This window comes from Physella acuta, unplaced genomic scaffold (genome assembly GCF_028476545.2).
Source record: "Physella acuta isolate Inbredline_101_S28 unplaced genomic scaffold, ASM2847654v3 ptg002051l, whole genome shotgun sequence".
Lineage (NCBI taxonomy): Eukaryota > Metazoa > Mollusca > Gastropoda > Physidae > Physella > Physella acuta.
This window is the reverse complement of record NW_026733554.1, coordinates 30,582-53,624: the sequence shown is the minus strand read 5'-3', so window position 1 is coordinate 53,624 and position 23,043 is coordinate 30,582. Positions and strand designations below refer to the sequence as shown.

Sequence of the window (23,043 nt, the reverse complement as noted above, 5' to 3'; positions counted from 1 at the left end):
CATCCCGTCAAGTTTTGGTGTATTCTTTGTTTGCCTAAGGTTCAATAAAATCTATAAACTCAAGTCTATTTACAAGTTACATCATCCTGCCTTGAATGTAGGAGAGGGTGTGAAGAAATTCTAATGGAATAAAATTTTTGTCTTAAACTTAAACCAAATTTATTTTAATCCTGTACATCTATTATGATGGGACGGAGTGGTCTAGCGGTAGAGAGCTGGACTACTAACCCGTAAGTCTCGAGTTCGAATCTGGGTCAAGTCAGTAGACCTTCCCTGAGTCCACCCAACTCTGATGGGTACCTAACTCAAGTTAGGGAAAGTAAAGGCGGCTGGGCATAGAGCTGACCACACTATCTCTTCATATGCCGAGGTCACAGAAACAAGTTAACTCTACTTCACTTGCCCCATAGACCGTCAGGTTTGAAAGGGAACTTTACTTTACTTACTTACACCTATTAGACCATTAACCCCAAAATTTTCAAGAGAAAAAAAAAAATTCTTAAATTAAAAGATCATGAAAATAAATTGGTGTAGAAAATAATTAACATGTTGAACTGTATTTGTTTGTTAGCATAATTTTATTTACCATTCAGCACCCAATATACTTCAGCCTATACAACTTTGATGAGATTTGTGCTACATAAACATCTTTAATATCAATTTATCATTTTTAAGGTAAACAAAAAATTTAAAATTCTGAATGGTATTGTAATTTGAAATAACATCACCACCACCCTTGTATTACAGTACTGACAAAAAGAAATATTCAAAGATGAACAGGCTATGCTTATTAGATTTTTTTAATATCCACGTTTTTATTACAATAAATCTTCTTTATAAAGTAAAATCACAATCAATGAAGCTTCAGTTTTTGCAAGACGTCGCTACACTTGGCGCTAACTTTTAAAATCCCAAGCTTGTCTGCTCTTGTGGGCCCAATGTTGATGACAGCAATTGGCATTCCGTGTTCCTTTGCACGATTCACAAATCTGAAGCCTGAGTACACCTGAAGAGTTATTAAAATAAAAGCGTTTGAAATAGTGAAGTAAAAGAAAAGATTCCTCTTTAGGCCTTGCTATCCAATGGGCAGATGAAGCAGAGTTAATGTGTTTCTTGACCTCGACATAGTAATGGAAGATGTGGTCAGCACTATGCCAAGTGATTTTTTAAAACTATTGTTTTCATATTTAATTATGGCTATTTTAAGGAGGGGGGGAGTAACGAGGTTGTTTTAATAGATATTAAAATTTATAATTGCTTTGGAAAAAAAGAGTAATTAAATTATAAAAGATCTATATTAAATTAACACATTGGGTCCAATATAATTTCTTCTATAATTAATAAATTATATGTAGTTATATTATTCTATCACTATCAATCTACTTATACTTTTCTTAAAATAATAAGCGCTATGTTGATACCTTGTCATTTTTTATTGAGGAACTTTTGGAAAATGTTAGTTTTTAATAATGAGGGTAAATGAAAGTAAATTTAAAGGTATTAGTCCCCCAAACCAAAATATGTGCTAAATTCAGCATTAAACAGTTATTAGTTATTGTTGACCATCATATCAAGTGTAAATGACCTTTGCCTTTAGAATATGAAAAAGAACAGAAAAATATGTATTATTCCAACCACCTCTTAACCAGTGATGATGCTCCTAAATGGGGGTTTTGTCACCATTCAGTGTTAAAGTTAAATCATAGTTCAGAGCTATAAGTGTTGACGTAGACTAGTTTACTACAAACAACATGATTTTGGAAATACTAGTTATCAGAAAGTTGTATAAAAAGACCCTTGAAAAATGACTGCTAACCTCAAGGGATGAGTCATTGACTAAAAAAGTGTCTTAAAAACAGTGTAATATAAGTAATATCTGATCTTATAGCTAGGATAAGTGTTAAAAACATCAGTTGGTAATATTTTTATTCAACTAGTTATCAGAAAGTTATATAAAAACAACAAAAAAAACATGACTTTCCGCTAACCTCAAGGGATGAGCCAATGACTAAAACAGCATCGCTTTCAAACATCTTTTCTAGGACAAAGTGTACAGTGTCCTTAGCAACATTGTCTCCAAAAAAGATGATCTCTGGTTTTAGGATGCCTTTACACTGTGGACAGTCTGGTACCTGTGAAAAGATTGTGTAATAAAATCACAACAACATATGCTATCTTGATGGAGATAGTTTATACACGTTCTAAAAATCTCTTGCAAACAGTAATGTACTTGTATGTTTATAATCTCTTTCTCTCTCTCGAATGAGAAGCAAATCCGTAGAACATCCCTGAGTTCACCCAGCTATGAGGGGTGCCTGACTCACATTAGGGACAGTAAAGGCCACTGCCGAAGGCACAGGAACAAGTGAGATCTACTTCACTTCCCTTATGTTTCAAAAGGTAACTACTTTTTACAACAAAGCATGGCCAGAAAATGAGGTGACCTGTCTATACATATATTATATACCACCATACGTGGCAATGGAATATTGTCTTATAGAATTTTCTCTGAATTTCCTTTCTTCTGAGATTGAAGAAATGGGCAAGCTACTAGTAATATATAATTTATATAAGAGCTTCTTGTTGACTGCTACTTTTACACTGGCCTAAATTCCTAATCCTAACAGCAATACAAGCAGAACAAATAAAAAAAGTGCTAGTCCTACATTACAGTATCTCTTTGTTAGAAATCATAGAGGATAAAAAAAAAATCATTATCAGCGAGTCTCACCTTGAATTCTGTTATCTGCGTTGAATTTAAATCAACATCACCATCTGGACCTATGCTTACAGCATCAGCAGACCAAGTCGGATTAAGTTCTTTGATCATGTCTTGAAAGGCGTGCCGAGAGATTTTGAACGAACACGACAGACAATGAACACGGTGTGCGCTGCCATGCAGCTCTGTCAAACACTGAGAGCCAGCTTTGTAGTGAAGAGCATCCACATTTTGGGTTACTAGCCAGTGGACTTTCTGCTTCCTTTCCCAGTCGCTGAGAGTGTAGTGAGAAGAATTCGGCTGAAAGGAGGAGAACCTGGGCCAGCCGATGAAGTTACGAGCCCAATATCTTTGACGTAGGTGAGGTTTCTTTAGGAAATCAATATACTGAACAGGCCTGTTTGTACTTGTTGCGTACAGGCCCACTCCTTCTGACCGATAATCTGGGATTCCACTCTCAGTTGATATTCCTGCTCCAGTCAAGATAAACAACTTATCGTAAGTAGAGATAAATTCTTGAAGTTTTTTTAGTTGTGAAACATCCACATCTTCACAGGCTGGTACAAATTTAGATGATCCATGGGATTCTGCTAAGTTGTTTGTCAAAGTCACACATTGATAGTGTAGATTTGATTTTAAATTAAACAAGCTACGAGCTATAGATCTATGTTTTTCTTTTAGAATAGCAAAACTTATGGTTTTCAGCATTTTTATTTTTATTGAGTAGGCCTAAAAATAATAAATATCTATAATATAAATTCTATAGGGCCTAAAGTATAATCGACAGATCTAATTTAGTAATTCATGCACACCTACGAGTAGGCCTAACTAACAAACTAGTACTAACTTCAATAACTCTATTACTAGTATTACACTTTTGAACTACTCTGACACTGAAGTGAGTGAAGACAAGTTTTGACAAAGAAGCCAAGTCCAAAAAAGTGAACATACAAAGTGACTCAGCAGTCTAGTCTACTGCAGTAGTAGTAGATCTAGATCTACTAGGTAAGTAGAATGATATTTTCATGACTGAAGAAATAGTTCTGTCAACTCTAAGACTAGATTCTACTCTATAGTTATATAATATATAAAGGTTATGTAACTAATGATTATTTATCCACTTTTACTTTCGTTTTAAAGCGGAAGCGAAATTCGTTATAGTTTTTTCTTTGATCTAATTCTAGATCAAGATCTATTGAAATTTATATTTAAAAAATAATTTTTTAGTATCATAAATCTTTAAAAAGAGATAAGTGATTACTACACATTTTTAAATATACAAGTGCCGCTGTTTTATATTGCAAATCAATCAAAAGGTAATGTAAACATGAACAACATTAAGGTTTTGTTTTGGGAAATAAGTTGTTTTAGTTTTATATTTTTAATTTTATTTTGTAAAGGGAGAAAACTATAATGTAATCTTGAATACTACCATTATTTACAATGGTGACCAAGGCATAAAAATGAATATCTAGTCAATAGTTATAACCTAATAAGTTAATATATGCTGCAAACTAGATTCTTGTAATCTAGTCTACTTGACCAACACTTCTCTCAGGTCTTTAGCTCCAAGAAGCATACTAATACTAATAGTAGCTTAATAGCTAGTAATTAGTTATTAATATAATAAAACAAAAGTGTGAAAACTTCAAAAGTGAAAGTCTACAGGACTCAAAAGTCAAATTAAAAGCCTTGCTGCCAGACTAGCTGCTAACTGCTAGGGCTACCACGGCTAGACAAAACATGAAATAATTAAAACAGTAGTTACTACTGAGTAGGAGGCCCTGACAACTAACAGTTGTTACACCTAACAGTTAACTTGAGTTTAACACTCATAATACTGCGCCTTATTGTTTTACCCAAAAGTTACCAGCAGACTAAAATACAGTGCATACCAAAAAAAAAAGCCCCTAAAACAGCTAGGGCCTAATTTTGAAAAATGTCTAAGCCTGGTAGTGACTATGACTTAGAAAAATTTCGCCAAGAGTGGAAAAAAGAGTTACAGCATTGTTCTAGTGCTAATAGTAGTAATACTAACAATAGCAATAATATAACAGAGTATTCAAAGGTTCATGTAGATCTAGATCTAGTTTGTAGCAGCAGTGTCCAAGAAAATATCGGTTCGAAATCACACCCGTCAAACACAACAACAGATACAATCAAATTAAGTGGGCCCAATCAAAATGACAATGTCCAACATAACTTGGGCACCAGTGAGCTAAGCCATTTTGTGAATGACTATTTGCCTGCAGTCAGAAAAGAGTATGCACACTTCGATGACGATAATAGTCAAGACGTGGATGACACTAAAGCAGTTAAAGCACTAGCCAATGTTACAGACGAAGCTGGAGAATATTATCCTTTTAAAATCCTGACAAAGTTTTTAAATGAAGCCCCAAAGAGGTTGAAAGTCAGAGATAAAAAATCTGACATTAAATCGGCAGGACTCTCATACTCTAAACGAAAATATTTTGTACATGACTTGCAACATAAAAATGATAATAAAAAATTGAAAGTGGACAATGCACAAGAATTAAAGCCACAAAATGATGATAAAAAAGCAGAGAAGAAGTTTCTGGATCTGTTTATTGCGGATCTGGTAATGTAGTATTCAATTTATTTTAATTTACAAATAATATACAATTTAATATATGTTGTGAGCTATAATGAATGTGAATAATACTACAAATGAATGATACTAATTAGCACTGATTCCAAAAAAAAAAAAACTGAGATTTTGATAAGGCCTTGTCAACAATTATAATACTGTAACTGCTCGATTACAATATTTAAAATCTCATGTCTAAATTTAATCAATACTTAATATTTATTTTAGGATGAAATAACTGAAATCCCCTTTTTCGACATCAATCTTCCAAGGGAGCTAGCTCTTCAAATATTCCAACACTTAGACTTGAAGTCATTATGCAGTTGTTCTCAGGTAATCATCTATGTATTAAGTAGGTAGCCCATGATCTGATAACACATTTTAATGACCAATACACTATGTTTATTTTGACACAGATTTGAAACTATAGTTTTTCACTTTTGATTTTTTTTAGTAACACTTAAACCAGTATTAAGAAATATATTAAAATTGCTTGATAGATTTGTAAACTTTGCTACACTAAAATACAATTAAAAAAAAAAAAAACTTTGTTTATTAAAGAAAATTTTTATTCTTTGATAAATTTGTAATTATAGGTTAGTCGAAGTTGGCGTAGCTTAGCAGAGGATGAACTTCTTTGGTGTCGGATATGTCATAATTTGGGATTTGATACAGAACTTCAAATTGTTGATGGAGAAAACTGGAAAGGAAAAGCTCGGTGGCACACAGAGCAAAAGAGAATACAGAAAGCTAATTGGAAGGTAAGTAACTTATGAATTCATTTTTAAAAAATAATTCTCTGATGTTTTGTAAGAAAGATTAATACCTTTACTTTGAATGTTTTATGTTACATTTTCCACAATAAAGAAAAACCTACGCGGTAGAATGTGCAAAGCCTAAATATCGAACACTTCTTGAAAACACCTTTTTTTTAAACAATGCTTGTAGCTTAGGATGCCTTAAATGGAAATCTTGGAATTTTTTGATTGTCGCTACTAATTGCCTACAGTATTTTTAAATTGGTAACTATTACTATTTTTAAATTGGTTACTATTTTTTCTTTTTAATTCAGGCAAGAATCGGCAAACCCTATCATTTAAGTTTTCCCAGAGGCGGTGTTCTCTGTGCGGTACATTCACACAGCTCAATCATTGTTGCTGGGTTGGTATTGATATTTATTAAACATAATTGAAATAACTTAGCAGGGTACATCTACAGCACATAGTGTATTTATGGCAAAATTCATTAAAGTTGATAATACAGTTATACTACTGTGTATAGTTAAATTTACAACAAACAGTATTAGTTTTGCAAACTGTTATTTGAATTTTGTATAGGCTACTTTAGTAAAATGTTTATTTCTTTTCTCAACTATTTTAGCATGATCATTATTACTAAATTTACTCTAGCTACACAAGCTGTAATGTGAGGTCATGGAACATAGAAACTGGAGATGAGTGTACTTTAAATGCCAGCAACACTGCTTTAGTCCTTGATGAAAATGCTGAGGAACTTGGTAGAATTCACAATGAAATCAAGCATGTATCCACAACAAAACTAATCACAGCTGCTTCATTTAAACATGGTTGGTAACAATTACTATTTGTTGTTGTTGAGTGAGAAATATTACTTGTTTTTAGCTAATTTGACTTGACTTATTCCTGAGGAGCAAAGGGTTGCAGTAACACCTTTCCTCTGGACTCAGTTTCACTTTGCTCCCTTTGTGCCCATGTTAGCAAATTTAGTGTTCCCTTAAGATTTAATAATAAATAATTGCACTGAGTACTCTGCTTGTAAAATTATTATACACTAGCTTAACTTTATTGTTGAATGTACATTCAATGTATTCATCTAAAATCTAAGTTTGAAAAAATAAAAAAATAAACATTAAAGCCACCATATAGTACATCTAAAGTAGATGTAGGCTACTCATTGTTAATATTTCAAAATTTTGCATAAAGTTTACTTTGCGCTATCACTTTTTAATCCCGTAATTTATCACAAATGATTATACTAAACTCTGAATCTAATTTATTTCTGATGTAATAATTTTTTGTCCGATGTATTTCTCAGGTTTTGTGGATATCTGGAGCAATGATGCAGGCACAGAGCCAGTCCACACTTGTAGGTTCAACAACCCAGACATAACCAGCCTGTCCACCCACGATCTCAGTCACAAATGTTCTGTGGTAGCTGCCTCCCAAGCCACTCGGGTGCAGGTTGCATGTATGCAAGGGTTACACGCAGAAAACATTCAGGACTTTGACATGAGTACACCAGTAAGCATTTTTATCCTGTGCTAATGATAATTTAAAAAAAAAAGAAAAATATTATTTTATAATTTTATAATTTCAGAAAAAATGAAATAGAGTAGCATTTTGGAGAATAGACAAATTGGACTGTGAATTTCATGTTATTTTCTTTTATTATTTCATTCTCTCAATAGATAATTGTTTATTAATTTATCTGTAGTGTAGCTATGTTTTTTCTGTCACAGATATCCCAAGAGGCCTTGTATAAGGACCGTTGCCGTTGTTTATTAATTTATCTGTAGTGTAGCTATACTTCTTTTGTCATAGATATCCAAAGTGAACAGGTATAAGGGCGGTTGCAGGACATTTGTTTATTAATTTATCTGTAATATAGCTATGCTTCTTCTGTCACAGATATCCCAAGTGGACTGGTATAAGGACAGTTGCCAGGACAATTGTGCCCTGCTTGTCATAACGTGCCACAGCTCTGTGCATTTAAAAAAGATTGCCATGGACTCAAATTTAGCTAAAACTTCACCTGAACAGAACAGTTTCACAGAAGTAAGATTGTAAAATAATTTAGATGGTTGCAGTTCTAAAATTACCGTTTTTTATCTGATTAAACGTTTGTGGTTTAAAAATAAATTATTTTTAATAAAAAGTTCTCGACTTTCTTGAAGATACACACAGTTTCAAAGTATTTTCCCCTCACATTTATCAACACCCATACACTAAATTTTAAGGTTCACTGCAAATTGAATGTTGCTTAAATATTGTTGATGATTACTTAAGTAATTGTAATAATTACTTAAAATTAGGCCTACATAGTTAATAGCTAAACCAAGATTAAAATTGTTTTTCTAAAATTTTAAATCAGTTACAATTCCCAACAATCAAATATATATAGAAAACCCACAAATTGATAATACAAAAATAATTTTTAATAATACAAATTTCTTTTAGATTCACAATATAATTTGGGCTCCAGTCTCCTCTATTGGACTACGAGAGAGCTTGTCTGAGTTGGCTGTTGGATTTAATGTGCACACCCCATCAACACAAGTCAAGGTCTAGTAATGTTTGTTTGTACAGGGAGTTAAAGGCAGAGGGTTGTTAGGCTTAAACAAGTTCATTAGATTCTTGTAGTTTTTTGTAATTAACAGTTTTTACCTTCCATCAAAGTTTCAAATTTTAAAAAATCATCTTCGGATTTTTAATTGATTTTTTACTTTCAGTAATAGAAATTTTAAAATATTCATAATCCAATTTTTCCAAACATTAAGGTGAACATTTATGACACAAATACAAGCCATTTAAAATCTACATTAACTGGCCACACTTGGTTTATTTCCTGCATCCATATGCCAGATTGTCTGCCTCATGAACTGGTCACGGGAAGTGGAGATAGAAAGTAAACAATTTTTAAGAATTAATTATATCAATTTTAAATTTAGACTTATTATAAATTTAATTACTATTAATAATTATAAAATTAGAAGTGAAATTGATATTTAAACATACACAAGTCATATCTGTCTAAACCTTTTTAATTTTAATGACTCTAAATTTCTATGACAGAATTAGGTTGTATGACACTAGAGTTGGCTCCTATGCGGCCCAAACCTTGGTGGGCCACATAGCTAGAGTGAAAACTGTCCAGATGGATGACTGGAAGGTTGTTTCTGCTGACGAGGCAGGTTTTGTCAACGTTTGGGACCAGAGAATGTGCAGAAAGCTCTGGGATATTCACAACAGGTTTTTAATTTAACTCTATATCAAGTAAAGGAATGCTTGAATTGGGGGACAGCAATCCATCTAGGAAAGAAAACTTTAAAGTTAAACAACTCATGTTTGAAGTTTGTTTTTGAGTTGACAAAAGCTATGGAAGCAACTCCAGAAAGAAAAGCAGGCTGAAATTGTTGTCAGCAGCCGATATGGCACATAACAAGTTGACACATAATACTGCTAAATTTTGTTGGAGGAAATCCCAACATTACAATTATGAATGTGATGATGTGTACAGTAAATAGTGTGTCTCAAGGCTTCACTAGCGCACAGTTTTGTTGGAAACTACTGGATTTTTGTAAAATAAGACTAGAAGATATGGGATGGACCAGTGATAGAGCACATGGTTGCTCTTCTGAAAATCTGAGTCAAATAGATCTTTTAAACTCTTTGAATTGCTACTTTGTTCTTAATGAGATTAGTGATTGTTACACTGACATTTCTTACCTCTGGCTTGTACTTGACTTAAATGTCAGTGTTTCTTGTCATTCCATATATTCTGTTGGAATTTTGTAATTTTGTATCCAGGAAAGTACATTATTTTACCCCTCAGACATCCTGTGGAATATTGCCATTTTGATGATCGACTTCTCATTATTGGAAATGTTCCATATCTGAAATTCCCTCAGCAAGATGAATTTGAAACTGTGTCTTCTCTAAGGTATGTCTATGGAGTTTTCTAGCCTAGTCTAAACTTTTATTTACTAAGGTAGGTCTATGGAGTTTTCTAGCCTAGTCTAAACATTTGTTTACTAAGGTAGGTCTGTGGAGTATTGTAGCCTAATCTAAAAAACTTGTTTACTTTTCAATTTTATAGAAGTCAAAACTATTAAGCACTTAAGACTAATTATGGAACTTCTCCATTTTATTAAAATACCCATATTACTTCAGTTGGAATGAGTAGAAGTTATATTTAAACTCAAAATTTTAATTTCTGACCCGAACATTATTACTTTTTTTACACTACACTTACTGATATAACTTTGAGTAAGGTGTTCGAATAGCCTTAAATTTTTTTTGGCCTTTACAGTTAAAAAAAATTTATGTTTTCTCATTAAACACATGACCTCCTGTAAGTTTGTGAAATGTTTATGTCATAATTTATTGTTCACTGCCCAGGTACCGCGGTACTGTACAAGTGTATGACTTCCTGGCCAATCAACAGACTCAGGGAATACCAGACATTTGTTTGTCCACATACACAGAACCAGAGGCTTATGACTACAACATAGGACTTGCTGTTCCATACGACACTGTCAACTGAACTGTACCCTTTTTATTATAATGAATGGGGTTTGGATTTGGTAGTGAGAAAATAAATGAACTAAACTAAAAGTATAGCCTTTCTAAAATGGAGTATGAATTTGACGTTAATTTGAATAATTTATTTGAACCTATGGTCGATGTGAACTCTGCATATGAAGGGAATAGTATGGTCAGCCACCTAAAGTGAGTCAGGTACCCATTAGAGCTGGGTGGATTCAGGGGTCTCAAGATTTTCAGGTTAGCAGTTGAATGTTCTACTATTTGACCTAATACCTTTAAATATGTGATATACCAGAAATAAAGAAAAATATTTTGTTGTTCAATAGTTATCGCTAAATGATTTATATACCTAGATCAATTTAACAATTGTGATAAGCTACAATGGGTAAAAAGGGATGTGTTAATTTTTTAGGGAGCTGGACAAGCTAATTTCTAGTCTTTGCCTGAACCTAAATTGAGTGTATTAAAACAATACCATTTCGCTGCTGAGGCCCAAAAAGTAATTAGTCTGGCAAAATTCTTCAACAGCACCATTTAATTTAATCTTGTTTTATTTTACTGTTTTAGTGTTGATAATTGCAAGGATTTTTATACAAGTTGTAGTAAACATTATAAATGTAGAACTATGTATTTTCACTTATTTTTCTTCCAAATAAATTGAATATATCAGCTGTGTACATTTTAATCTCCTGTTTTATTTTTTTCAATGTTTCTACACAATGAATATCAGTTGATAAGTAATTATCAGCAGACAAATATCAAAACTATTCCATCTATACCAGATACACATTCAACAACTTGAAACTCTAGTAAACAATTTTAACAATATTTCCTTTATCCTTGAAGATAATTTTTATTAACTCTTTCACTATCACTGTCGTGTCATTATTAGTAACTCATTTAATGACGTCAATCAATAATTAACATTAAATTTTTTTATTGACCACCTTCTCAGAAAATAAAACGCTAACCAAAATATCTTGCAATTATAATTTATATACAACATTTAATGCAATGAAAAAATATTTATCTGTAGAGATAATCTGCCTGCAAGTTGGCGGCAATTTCCGTCTCCCATTTGTCACCATTGCTCAGTAGTTTCTCTTTATTGTATAGAAGTTCTTCTCGTGTTTCTGTCGAATACTCAAAGTTTGGGCCCTGTAAACAACAAGAAAGACTTTGGTCAAGTCTTTTAAAATTTACTTATCCCAGCGCACACTCTTTATTTCACTCATCCAATCTTTTAGATTGCTACAAATCTAAACCATAAAAAGGTAGGAGAATATTTGAACACTTGGATACAAATCTAAACCATAATAAAGGTAGGAGAATATTTGAACACTTGGATACAAATCTAAACCATAATAAAGGTAGGAGACTATTTTAACACTTGGATACAAACCTCAACAATGGCATCCACTGGACAAGCCTCCTGACAAAAGCCACAATAAATACATTTTGTCATATCAATATCATAGCGTGTTGTCCTGCGACTTCCATCTGCTCTAGGTTCAGCTTCTATTGTAATAGCCTAAAATGAAAACAGTAGCTAAAGTGTTCCGAAAAGTAAAATGTCATTTATTTACCTTCTAAACATCATTAACATAGAATAAGTATTTTGCTTGTTTGCATTTGGATGTACAAAAATAAGGGGAAAATATTCTTTAAAAATATAGTGGGAATAATTTCAAATTATTTTTAAAGTCAGGCACTAGAAAAGTAACACCTTTTTCAACAGAAAAATCTCTCCCTTCAGTAGAGAAAACATTAGATCTCTGCCACAAAATGGAAAAGCTACATTGCTTGTTAGTATAGCTCAAATCTTCCTCTTTATTCTTAATTGTAATATTGGAAGGGGTTTCTTCCAACACAATTCAGTATTACAATTCAACTTGTTATGAGCCATTAGCCATTGACTCAGATTTCAGCCTGCTTTTCTTTCTGGATTTGCTTCCATAGCCTTAGTCAAACCAAGAACAAACTAAAAGGCATCAGTGGTTTGAATTTCAAGTTTTCTTTCATAGACGTGTTGCTGTCCCCAGCTATTGAGTCAATTTTGCCCCGGGATTCGAACTTGGGACTTTTTCGGTTTGTAACTATGAGCTTTACCTACCTGACCCCTAATTAGCTTAATGATTAATTAAAATACTCAAACATATGAGGTAAGTTTATACCTGTGCTGGGCAGATGGCCTCACAAAGCTTACAAGCAATACATCTCTCTTCACCTGAGGGGTATCTCCTGAGGGCATGCTCTCCACGAAAACGAGGACTGAGAGGTCCCTTTTCAAAAGGATAGTTGAGGTTAGCTGGCTCTTTCAAAATCATACCCAAGCAAACACCCATACCTAGAACAGAAAATGCAAACAAGACTGAATAAACTGAGTCAGAGGCTGACTCATGTGGGAAGTAATAAGGTTCAGAGACCTAACTATCCATAGGGCAGATAGAGTTCATGTTTCTTGACCTTGGCATATGAAGGGATGATGAGGTCAGCATTATGCCCAGCCACCTTTACTTTCCCTAACATGAGTCAGGTACCCATTAGAGCTGGGTGGACTCAAACAGACCGCCTAAAATTTAGAGCTTATGTAGGGCACTCATGTGTCTATTACAAATAAGGATCAATTTACTCAAAATATTGCCTGGTCCCAAACTCGGGTAAGTAAAAAAACAAAAACCTATATACTGCTAAGTGAATGTGGTATGAGTAGAATCACAAGCAAAAATCCCCGGAGAGAAGTGATTTCTTCATAAAACCCGAACCTGGTAAAATAAAAATATTTCAAAAATACTTTCACCTTTCAGCATGTCATTCCAAAAATTTGTATTAGCAAATCTATCAGCTATGGGTGCCCACTCTAAAGATTCTTCTTTTTGTCCAACTTGCTCTGTAACATTAAGGTTAAAAATAATGTGTTATAATATCAGTTAAGCAAACAAATTACAATGCTACATATATTCAACAATAATAAGCAAATCTACTCTTGTTATTACCAACATCATGTAAGGAACACAAACTAAACTATAATTAAATAATAATATAGAAAGATATACTAACTGTAATGATTTCGGTGCTGTGTGGCAAACACAGGCATCAACCCTTGTCGCATCAAACCTCCAACTGTAAAAAATAATAGGTTAAACCTTTAGGACTTTAGGCCTAATGACTTTGAACTAGATCTACATTCAAGTATATTCAGATAAAAAAGTTGCAATGCATTCAAAAACAACCTATTAATTTTATGAAGTGACTACTCGGAAGAAGATTGTTCTCCCCAACGTCTCCACTTAGTCGGCAAAAGATAGCTCTGCGCATGCGCAGTGACCTTGGCTAGGGTTAGGGCTAAAATTAGGGTTAGGGATAGGATTAGGATTAGGGATAGGATTAGGGCTAGGATTAGGGATAGAGATAGGATTAGTGTTAGGGTTCTGCAGTTGTAAACACACGCATGCGCAGTACCATCGAAAACATCTGCGCAATGGCAAGTCGTAGTTTCCATTGCGCATGCGTATCTTATACCGGCTAGCATCGGCCTTAATTTTATTGTTTGGCTAGCATCGGCCTTAATTTTATTGTTTAAGTCTAAGAGTAAGTTTACTAAGTAGTAGATCTAGATCTAGCTAGTAGACTATGTGCCAAAAACCAAGTGTTTGCACTTTGCAGCTATTGCAGGAATTTGTACCTTTGCTAGCGTTTTAGATGCCTAACTAAATCTGAGGTAAATCTAGATTTAGTCTAAAGTCTTGAACCAGAATAAATCATGAAATGAATTTCAGAATAAAAAAATAATCTAGAAAAATTTAGATCTAAATGACTAAAAGTTTAAAACTAGATCTCTACTTTCAGTGACTACTTTCAACTTTCTAGTCTAGTATATCTGATCTAAACAGATCTACTCTTAGTGTCTGAGTTAGGCCAAATAATGCCCAAGTATAGATATAGATTTTTAGTATTCTAGTTAGATCTAGAATCTAGTAATAAGCAAGTTCATGAGACAAGAAATCAAAACAAACAAAACAACACTGACAGTGACAACAGCACTGACTGCACCGAGAGAGGCCTGAGTAGAGTCCTAGAGAGTGAGGAGACGTGATTTCTAAATTAATAACCATGCAGCGGCTATTTCAGTTCTGGCTTAATATTAAAATAAAACATAACAACATTAGCAGTCTAGTAGGCAGTTAATGCTTCGCTTTAGTAAACACTTACGGCTAGATCGAGCACTGAAGATCTTCAGCGTCGCCATTTTGACATTCACCTTGATTGCTATGGGGCCTAGCAAAAAACGAAAATAAACGCAAAATTATCGTTTTTCGTTTATTTTCTGAAAGAGGAGAAATCTAGATCTATGTTTTAACGAAACCAAAGCAAAAATCGGAAAAAAAGATTTGTTTAAAAACAGTTTAATTAATGATTATATAATTAGTTAAATAGTCTTTTAACTCCAAATTTAGAATAACGAACGAGAGAGGGGGAGGGAGTGCTGACACCATGACGTAAACTTTGCTAACTTGAGAGAAAACAATTATACTTCCAGCTGTATTAGTAATAATCATTGTTTGTTATCATCAACTGCAGGTTTAAAGCCATCACCAGAATGTTGTAGTGTGGGAAGGTAATACTAATACCAACTGAAAAGCTTGCTAATATTTTGAGTAGTGTCAACAACTGATACGTCATTCCCCGACTTCGTGTGGTGGTGACACCACATTGATAACTCAATGTGAAAAGAACACATTAAAAAATAGATTTAATTGAATAGTTAAGAACAGATTAACATTGGGGCGGGGTTCTGATGGAGGGGAAAGAGAACATTCTTTTTCCAGAGAAAACAATGTCTATTCTAAATGCGTTTATATGGTGTGTATGTGTGTGAGCGGGTGAATGGATTATTTATTTTGTATTAATTTTATTTGTTGCGAATCTGGGAGTGCATGGTGGTCCAATGGGGAACAGCACGGGGTCCCCCTTCCGCTCGAAGCGGTCAGTATAAATTGACCGCTCGGAGTGATTTTCTTCCTTTTTTTTGACCCGCGGCGAGATGTAGGTCGGGTCAGGTTTCTGCGTGGCGCACCGCACGCGTGGAGTGAGGTTGCTTGTGCAACTTGGCTGGGTGTTTTGTCATATATGAATTGTTTTGTTATATATGAATTGTTTTGTTATATATGAATTGTTTTGTTTGGTGCAAAAAGTTTGTTGTGTACGTATTGTGTTCTACGTAACGTATTGCACGTAGTGGTTTTACGTAGTGTTTTGTTTGGTGTGAACTTGTGTAGAAGTTGTTTGTTGTTTAAACACCCAGTCAGGTTGGCGGAGAGACGTGCCTCGACGAGCCTTCAGTGTGCGTGGCTGGACAAGGCACGGTGTGTGGCACTGGACCTGGCGTGTGATGAAGATGGCGGCCTCGTGTGGTCTAGACTGGACAGCACACACGGGCGTGGCACGGATCTGGTGTGTACGGCAGACCGGTGAACAACGAGAGGCCTATGACGTCAATTCCTTGACCCACAAAGAGGGCTACTGGACACCCGCCCCACAGGTGTGTCGGAGCGGAGGCACGATCATTGGGGGCGGGTAACAGTCGGAGAGCCAGTGGGGCAAGGCGGTTGCGTCATCTCCGGACCAACCAAGCGGACGCTCCACCGGTGTGCTTACGCTGAGGCCAGAACCAGAACACGGTGTGTTGTGTAGTGGACCCATGTGGACGGGATGGACAGGCAACGTGTGCCATTAGCACTGGGCGGGTCTAGGCTGACCCTCCCCCCTTGTCCTTCCGGATGAACGATCGACAGGACTAGTAGCGCGGATCAGCCTTCAGTAAAGGGAACACTATCTTGGTGCCTTGAGTTTTTTTTTGGGAGCACAGAGACACAAGATTAATGTTAATGGAAATTGTTTTTTTCTTGCATTCAAGCTGATAGGCTTGGTGTAAGAGATGGGTGCATGTTTTATTTTAAGATTGTTATATGTATTTTTTTGTCTTACAGGGACTGTAAGATTTTTAAAAGGGGTGAATGTGAGCGGGTGAATGGATTATTTATTTTGTATTAATTTTATTTGTTGCGAATCTGGGAGTGCATGGTGGTCCAATGGGGAACAGCACGGGGTCCCCCTTCCGCTCGAAGCGGTCAGTATAAATTGACCGCTCGGAGTGATTTTCTTCCTTTTTTTTGACCCGCGGCGAGATGTAGGTCGGGTCAGGTTTCTGCGTGGCGCACCGCACGCGTGGAGGTATTTGTTTTTTTATACTTTATCTTTATGTGATTTGTATGAATGCGACTGTCGATGTTTCTCGTTTTCTTTCATTTTCGTCTAAAACGAGATAGTGAGCATCGGCATGTCTGGTATGCACGTGATGTGTTATTTTGAATTAAAATGTATTTTTGTGTTTTCTAAACCCGTGGCGTGTGTTTCGGACCACGTGGTTTAGGCCAGTGTGTTTAGGGGTGTTTCCTAAACTGGTGTGAATGCGTGTGTGCATTTACTTGATTGTTTTATGATGTGTTATTGACTAGGATTGGATTAGTCAATAGTCAGTTGGTTAGACAGTAATTAGATTAGTATATTTTAGTTGCCTCGAGTTTTAGGTTGTTTAAAATTAATGTGTGTGCTGTTTCGTGCAACGTCGTATTGAGTATCGCTTGCTTTGTGTCTGCCTTCATTGGGGCCTTAGCGGAGTCTGTTAATTTAATGTTATCAATATGGATATTGTTTATGTAGACCAATGGCTTCGGGCTGCTCCTTGTGTAGGAAAGATTGGTTCTACGATGAATTTGTTTACACGTTATTTTTAAGTTGCTAGTTCTTCTTTAGACAGTGGTTAGTTGTTTTTGAGAATTGCTTTTAGAATTGTATAGTAAGGATTAGTTTTACTCGAGGCTTTAGCTAGATAGTAGTAGTAGGTAGCATTTTGAACTTGTGTATATATTTATGTATATATCTGCCATTACCATGCATTTTTCTTATGTTTTCCTTTTCTTTTTCTCTTCCCCCCCCCCTTCCAGTGAGGTTGCTTGGGCAACTTGGCTGGGTGTTTTGTTATATGAATTGTTTTGTTATATGAATTGTTTTGTTATATGAATTGTTTTGTTATATGAATTGTTTTGTTATATGAATTGTTTTGTTATATATGAATTGTTTTGTTTGGTGTAAAAAGTTTGTTGTGTACGTATTGTGTTCTACGTAATGTATTGTACGTAGTGGTTTTACGTAGTGTTTTGTTTGGTGTGGACTTTTGGATGTCGAGAATGGATGAAGGGAGGTTTCTGTGTGTCAGGGCCTGGACCATCCTAGACATCATAAGTCGGCGCAACACCAGCAAATGGTCAAACGTAATGTTTTGTTTGATGTAAAAAGTTTGTTTCGTTTGGTTCTGTTTTGTGTCAGTTTTATCTATTCTTTTTTATAACTTTTGGTTCCATGCAATAAATTTTATTAACTGTAAAAGTTTTTGTTTTATTTTAGTAGCTTATTATTTAGACTAAGGTTAGGGTTTAACCACTGTGGGTTCTACCACGGTTGCACTGACCGGACAGATTAGTTAGTTAAGCCTAGGGAAGGGTAGATTTTAAGGTATCTCCCCCCTAGCAGGGCTTACATGTGTACAGATTGACGCCATAGATATAAAGAAAGGGATGACAACAACTGCAAATGTAATAGAGATGACAACGCATTATAATCTGATCAGGATTAAATTCACGGTCCATCGAAGGGAGATTGGGGTGACACCACATTTGAAAATTGAACACCAAACATAAGAATCCATGGTTGGTCGTGTCTGATACGTAATTGATCATCAATAAAAAAAATACTTATCATCTACAACAGTTTTTTGAAAGTGTGTATGGAGCAGGTGACATCTGAAAGAATAATTGTAAATTTGTCTGTGCAAGTTCGCTTAAACTAATTTGTGTTAAGGCGATACACTTAAAATAGTTTTGTTATTTTATTTGTTATGCATGAAATAATGTTATGATTCGTGGGCTGAATTCCTTTTTGTATTATATTTTTAAGTTTTGTCAGATTTAAGAATCTTCTTAAACTGTAAATGAATCTGAGGCAAATGGTGATGTGTTTGGCGTTAGGTTTATTGTTTTACATATTTAATAGCAAAATATTTTTTTTTAGAATTTGCTCTAGAATGCTCTTTTAAAGTAATTAACTAATTAGATTTAACACTTTTTTTCTCGTTTTTTTTTAATGAAAGAGAATTTTTAAACTTTGGGGGTCATCCATAAATGACGTCACGCTTTTTTTGACGATTTTTACCTCCCCCCCTCCCCTCCGTCACACTTCGTCACAAAAAGCCAGACCCCTCCCCTAAAATGACGTCACACCTCAACCTACAACCCCCCCCCCTCAAAATTGCAGTTGATTTTTTTTTAAAACATTGATATTTTTCCAAAATCTTGTCTAAACTATTACAATTTATTAAAACAGTTATCTAAAACGCGAAATAACGTCTAAAATTCGTTTTCTAACATTGCTTTTTATAATGCAAAAATGTGACGTCGCAACATCTGACCCCCCCCCCCCTCCCCCTCATCACACATCGTCACAAAATTACGGACCCCCCCTCCCCCCTACGAGTGGGACGTCATTTATGGATGACCCCTTATTTCTTTTATGTTTCTTTATTACAAGGTGGGCTATATTATATTATATTGCTAATACTATAGGCGTCCTATTGTTGTGAGATTGCTCGATGTCTGTTGTCAGTCTGGGGGAGGGGAGTAGAGTTGATCGCATTCTTTTCGTAACCTGCAATAATCTTCATCATTCATTGTAAGTTGGACTGCCATTTAGCTCTTCTACTCTTATGTTGTGTTAAATAACTGCACAGAAAGATTTGTCTCCGTACAAAATGGCGTGTTAGTTTTAGTGTTTCTGAAGAACAGTGACTTGTTTTTATTTAATTAATCCTTCGTTGATTGCAGCGTTTCTTCTCGGGGGGGGGGGGGGGGGGGGGGGAAAGGGAAACAACATTTTTCGGGGGGGGGGGGCACTGGTAAAAGTATATGTTTTCTATATAAATTCCATCTCGTTCGGGGAAGGGGGGGGGGTGACTTTCTTCGGGGGGGGGGGGGGACGGACTGTGCACCGAAGAGATGCCTGGAAGAAACTCAGGTTGATTGTAATCTGTCATTAGCGAACTTACCCTTTCGGACCTGACGATCAATGGGAAAGATATAAAAGTAGAACTGCCTTTACTTTCCCTAACATGAGTCAAGTACCCACCAGAGCTGGGTGGACTCAGGGTATCGGACTAAAGCCCGGGATCCGAACTCGCGATTTCGGGTTAGCAGTTGTACGCTGTGCCTAATGTGTAGATATAATTCTCAAAATAATTAGCACATACTTTGTGTACGTCTAGTGGTGGGACAGCTGATGGGGCATCCATTTATGACGTCTTTAAAGATGCCCCCCCCCCCCACACACACACACACATCACCACCGTCCTCTGGGGTCGTCCATAAATGACGTCACACTCGTAGGGGGGAGGGGGTTCGTAATTTTGTGACGGTGTGTGACGAGGGGGAGGGGGGGGGGTCAGATTGTGTGACGTCACTTTTTTTTTGCATTATAAAAAAGCAATGTTAGAAAATGAGTTTTAGCCGTTATTTCGCGTTTTAGAAAACGGTTTTAATAAATTTTAATAGGAATTGATGATTAAAGTATTCTATGTTGACAGAGTTCTGACATTATTTTGGAAAAATATCGATGTTTTAAGAAAAATTCAACAGCAATTTTGAGGGGGGGGGTTGTAGTCTGAGGTGTGACGTCATTTTAGGAGGGGGGGGGGGTCTGGCTTTGACGACGCGTGACGGAGGGGAGAAGGGAGGTAAAAATCGTCCAGAAAATCGTGACGTCATTTATGGATGACCCCTCTTCTCTGTAACTATAATTGAGTAGCTTCTATTTTTCACAACATTTAAAAAACAAAGTTTTATTAACTGAGGAGTTTCTGGAATGATTTTAAACACATGTTCGGCGCATATTTAGCTAAACGCCTAAATCACATAATGTCACATGTGCTTTATGGCTAAAAATAGATTTATAGCTTTTTACGCATTCGTTTTTTTTAAATTGTCATTATATATATTTTTTTAATAAGTGAACTAAAAATGTTTAAATTATTTATTTAAAAATTCTAATGAGGTTTGAGGTAATTTCTAAGTGTGTGTAGGTTGTGTGTGGGGGGGGGGGGGGGAGGGAGGGGGGCGTCTGGTTTTTATTGACGATGTGTGACCTCAGTAAAAAAAAATGCGTGACTATTTCTGAATGACCCTTTAAAAAGATTTTTGTTATATGTCAAATCTAGCACTGCATTTTTAAAATTAGCTGTTTTTTTTTAAAATTGCAAATCTAACAGCTTTTTAATACTTTCAAATTTCTGTACTCTTAATAGCAACTTTCATATTTTTTACGATTTTGGAGATTTCCAACATTTTTAGTTCATGACATGCTTTAAACTGTTCTACTACAACAGCCAAAACAACAACAACAAATTATATAGTTTTAACACATGTAAGGTTAACCATGTGCCTAGGAACAATATATATTTTCAACGATGTAAACATGCTTTTAAAAGAAAAACATAATGAACCAAGATTCTCAATAAGCTTTAAAAAGCGCAGTGATTGTTTCAGTTTTTTTATTAGTACATTCTTCTTACATTAATAAATAATACATTTTGTACAGGATATTATATTTGTTAGTTCACACATTTATAACAAAAAAAAAAACAACGTGAACATATTTGTATCAGAGAGATTTTATTGATTGTATTTTAACACTCTCAAAAAGTTAAACAACTGGCCAGATAAACGCTGAGTAGTGAAACAAAAATAATTTTGAGGCGAAACAGTTTGTTTTATTTCTATTGTTTTATGTATGATAGACAACTCGGTGTACTTTTTATTTATATGTTCTAACAACTGTAAAAGGGAGATACTCCATTATAGGCTACATTTATAAAAAAAAAGTTCTTTTGATGCTGAAAAGCAGTATACAAACAAATTGTACACTCAAATACATCACTTACTGTTGTGTAATATAAGTGTAATTTAATATTATAATTGTCAAATTGTTTAATTAAATAAACTTCGCATGTTTAATATTGTCAAGTTCATATACAATGATATCAAAGTCAAATGTTCTAGATCTATGTTATAAATAATATAAAAGCTATACACTTAATGTTGTATAACAAACGAACTCATTTTTTTATTGGCATCGGTTGGTATTTGAACATAGTAACAATCTGACAAATATACCAAGATCAATTACACATATGGAAACAAATCCAGTTTTGGTTATATTTATTACAGGGACCGATAAAAACGTAAATATGGTTTTATAGTGGCGTCACAAGGAGGAGAAGGGGGCGCTAACCAAGTGACGCCATCCGAGGGGGTGACAGAAAAACGAAAATGTTCAAATTTCAATGAGAAAATTGGTTATGTCCATCCAACATTTGATGAAAGTTGTATATATTAACTTACAACACATTGTGACATCACACTGAGCCTAGTAATTCTAGAATATTCGGATAAAAAAAAACAACAAAAAAACAAACATCTGCTTGCTTTAACCGACCTATCCAAATTTGTGTGAGTAAATTTTGAATGTGATTTTTAAAAAAATATATACTAATAATAACAAAGTAGATTCTAAATACAGTTAATTAATTGATAGGCTATATTTACAAATTGAACGAAATCTTAGGTAGTGTTCTAAATAGGCGGGTTGCCCTAAAATCTAAGCTATAGAATGTAAAGAGTGAGCAACGAATTCACTAACAGAGTCTATGGGTACATCAGTAGCGTAGCGAGTGGAGGGGGGGGGGGGGGGCTCGGGTAGGGGGGCGGACATATGTCCCCGGGCGCCGACCTCAGGGGGCGCCAAAATGGGTTGGAAAAATAAATTGAAAGGTTGAGGGGGGTGCAAATTGAAAGTTTAAAGGGGGGGGGGTGCAAATCAAAATCTCGAGGGGGGGGGGGGGTGCAAATCGAAAGTTTGAGGGGGGATGCAAATCGAAATCTCGAGGGGGGGGGGGGGGTGCAAATCGAAAAGTTTGTCCCCGGGCGCCGGGAAGGGTCGCTACGCCTCTGGGGTACATCATGTGGTTTATTTTTTCGTGGTGGGGGTGGTGGAATTACATCCCCAGAGAAACGCCTCATAGAAACTCTGCTTCTTTGCTCGGCCTAGGGTTAGACCTTGTATAAGAGCAGTTATCTAATCGATGTGTTACAAGTAACTTAAAGGACCGTGTCTTTATGTGGTGCGATTTCATATGACAACATATGCAGGTTTGTGGTGTAGTAAGGCGTGGTTGTAGGCTTGGGTAAACCGGCGCCCAGCTGCTTTTGGGGCGTTGTAGGGCGCCGATGTAGGCTAGGATTGGTCGT

General features: G+C 35.4%; 3 protein-coding genes across 3 annotated transcripts; 1 reads left to right on the top strand and 2 right to left on the bottom strand.

Moving 5' to 3' along the window:
• Positions 1–763: 763 nt before the first annotated feature.
• LOC131931894 (NAD-dependent protein lipoamidase sirtuin-4, mitochondrial) lies at positions 764–3,857 on the bottom strand. Its single transcript, XM_059288723.1, has 3 exons — positions 2,732–3,857; positions 1,989–2,132; positions 764–1,006 (listed from the first exon to the last, which is right to left on the bottom strand). The coding sequence occupies exons 1-3, from the start codon at positions 3,425–3,427 to the stop codon at positions 854–856; spliced, it is 993 nt and encodes a 330-aa protein (XP_059144706.1). The 5' UTR covers positions 3,428–3,857; the 3' UTR covers positions 764–853.
• A 535-nt stretch (positions 3,858–4,392) lies between these two features.
• On the top strand, positions 4,393–11,307 carry LOC131931897 (F-box/WD repeat-containing protein 8-like). The gene is made up of 12 exons (XM_059288726.1): positions 4,393–5,318; positions 5,556–5,660; positions 5,924–6,088; positions 6,400–6,488; positions 6,737–6,912; positions 7,401–7,606; positions 7,994–8,140; positions 8,543–8,647; positions 8,863–8,990; positions 9,158–9,334; positions 9,918–10,025; positions 10,484–11,307. Exons 1-12 carry the CDS (start codon positions 4,659–4,661, stop codon positions 10,626–10,628), a joined length of 2,211 nt encoding a protein of 736 aa, XP_059144709.1. The 5' UTR covers positions 4,393–4,658; the 3' UTR covers positions 10,629–11,307.
• LOC131931898 (NADH-ubiquinone oxidoreductase subunit 8-like) lies at positions 11,308–14,960 on the bottom strand. Its single transcript, XM_059288727.1, has 6 exons — positions 14,843–14,960; positions 13,691–13,753; positions 13,431–13,520; positions 12,805–12,977; positions 12,033–12,161; positions 11,308–11,788 (listed from the first exon to the last, which is right to left on the bottom strand). The coding sequence occupies exons 1-6, from the start codon at positions 14,877–14,879 to the stop codon at positions 11,657–11,659; spliced, it is 624 nt and encodes a 207-aa protein (XP_059144710.1). The 5' UTR covers positions 14,880–14,960; the 3' UTR covers positions 11,308–11,656.
• Positions 14,961–23,043: the final 8,083 nt, after the last annotated feature.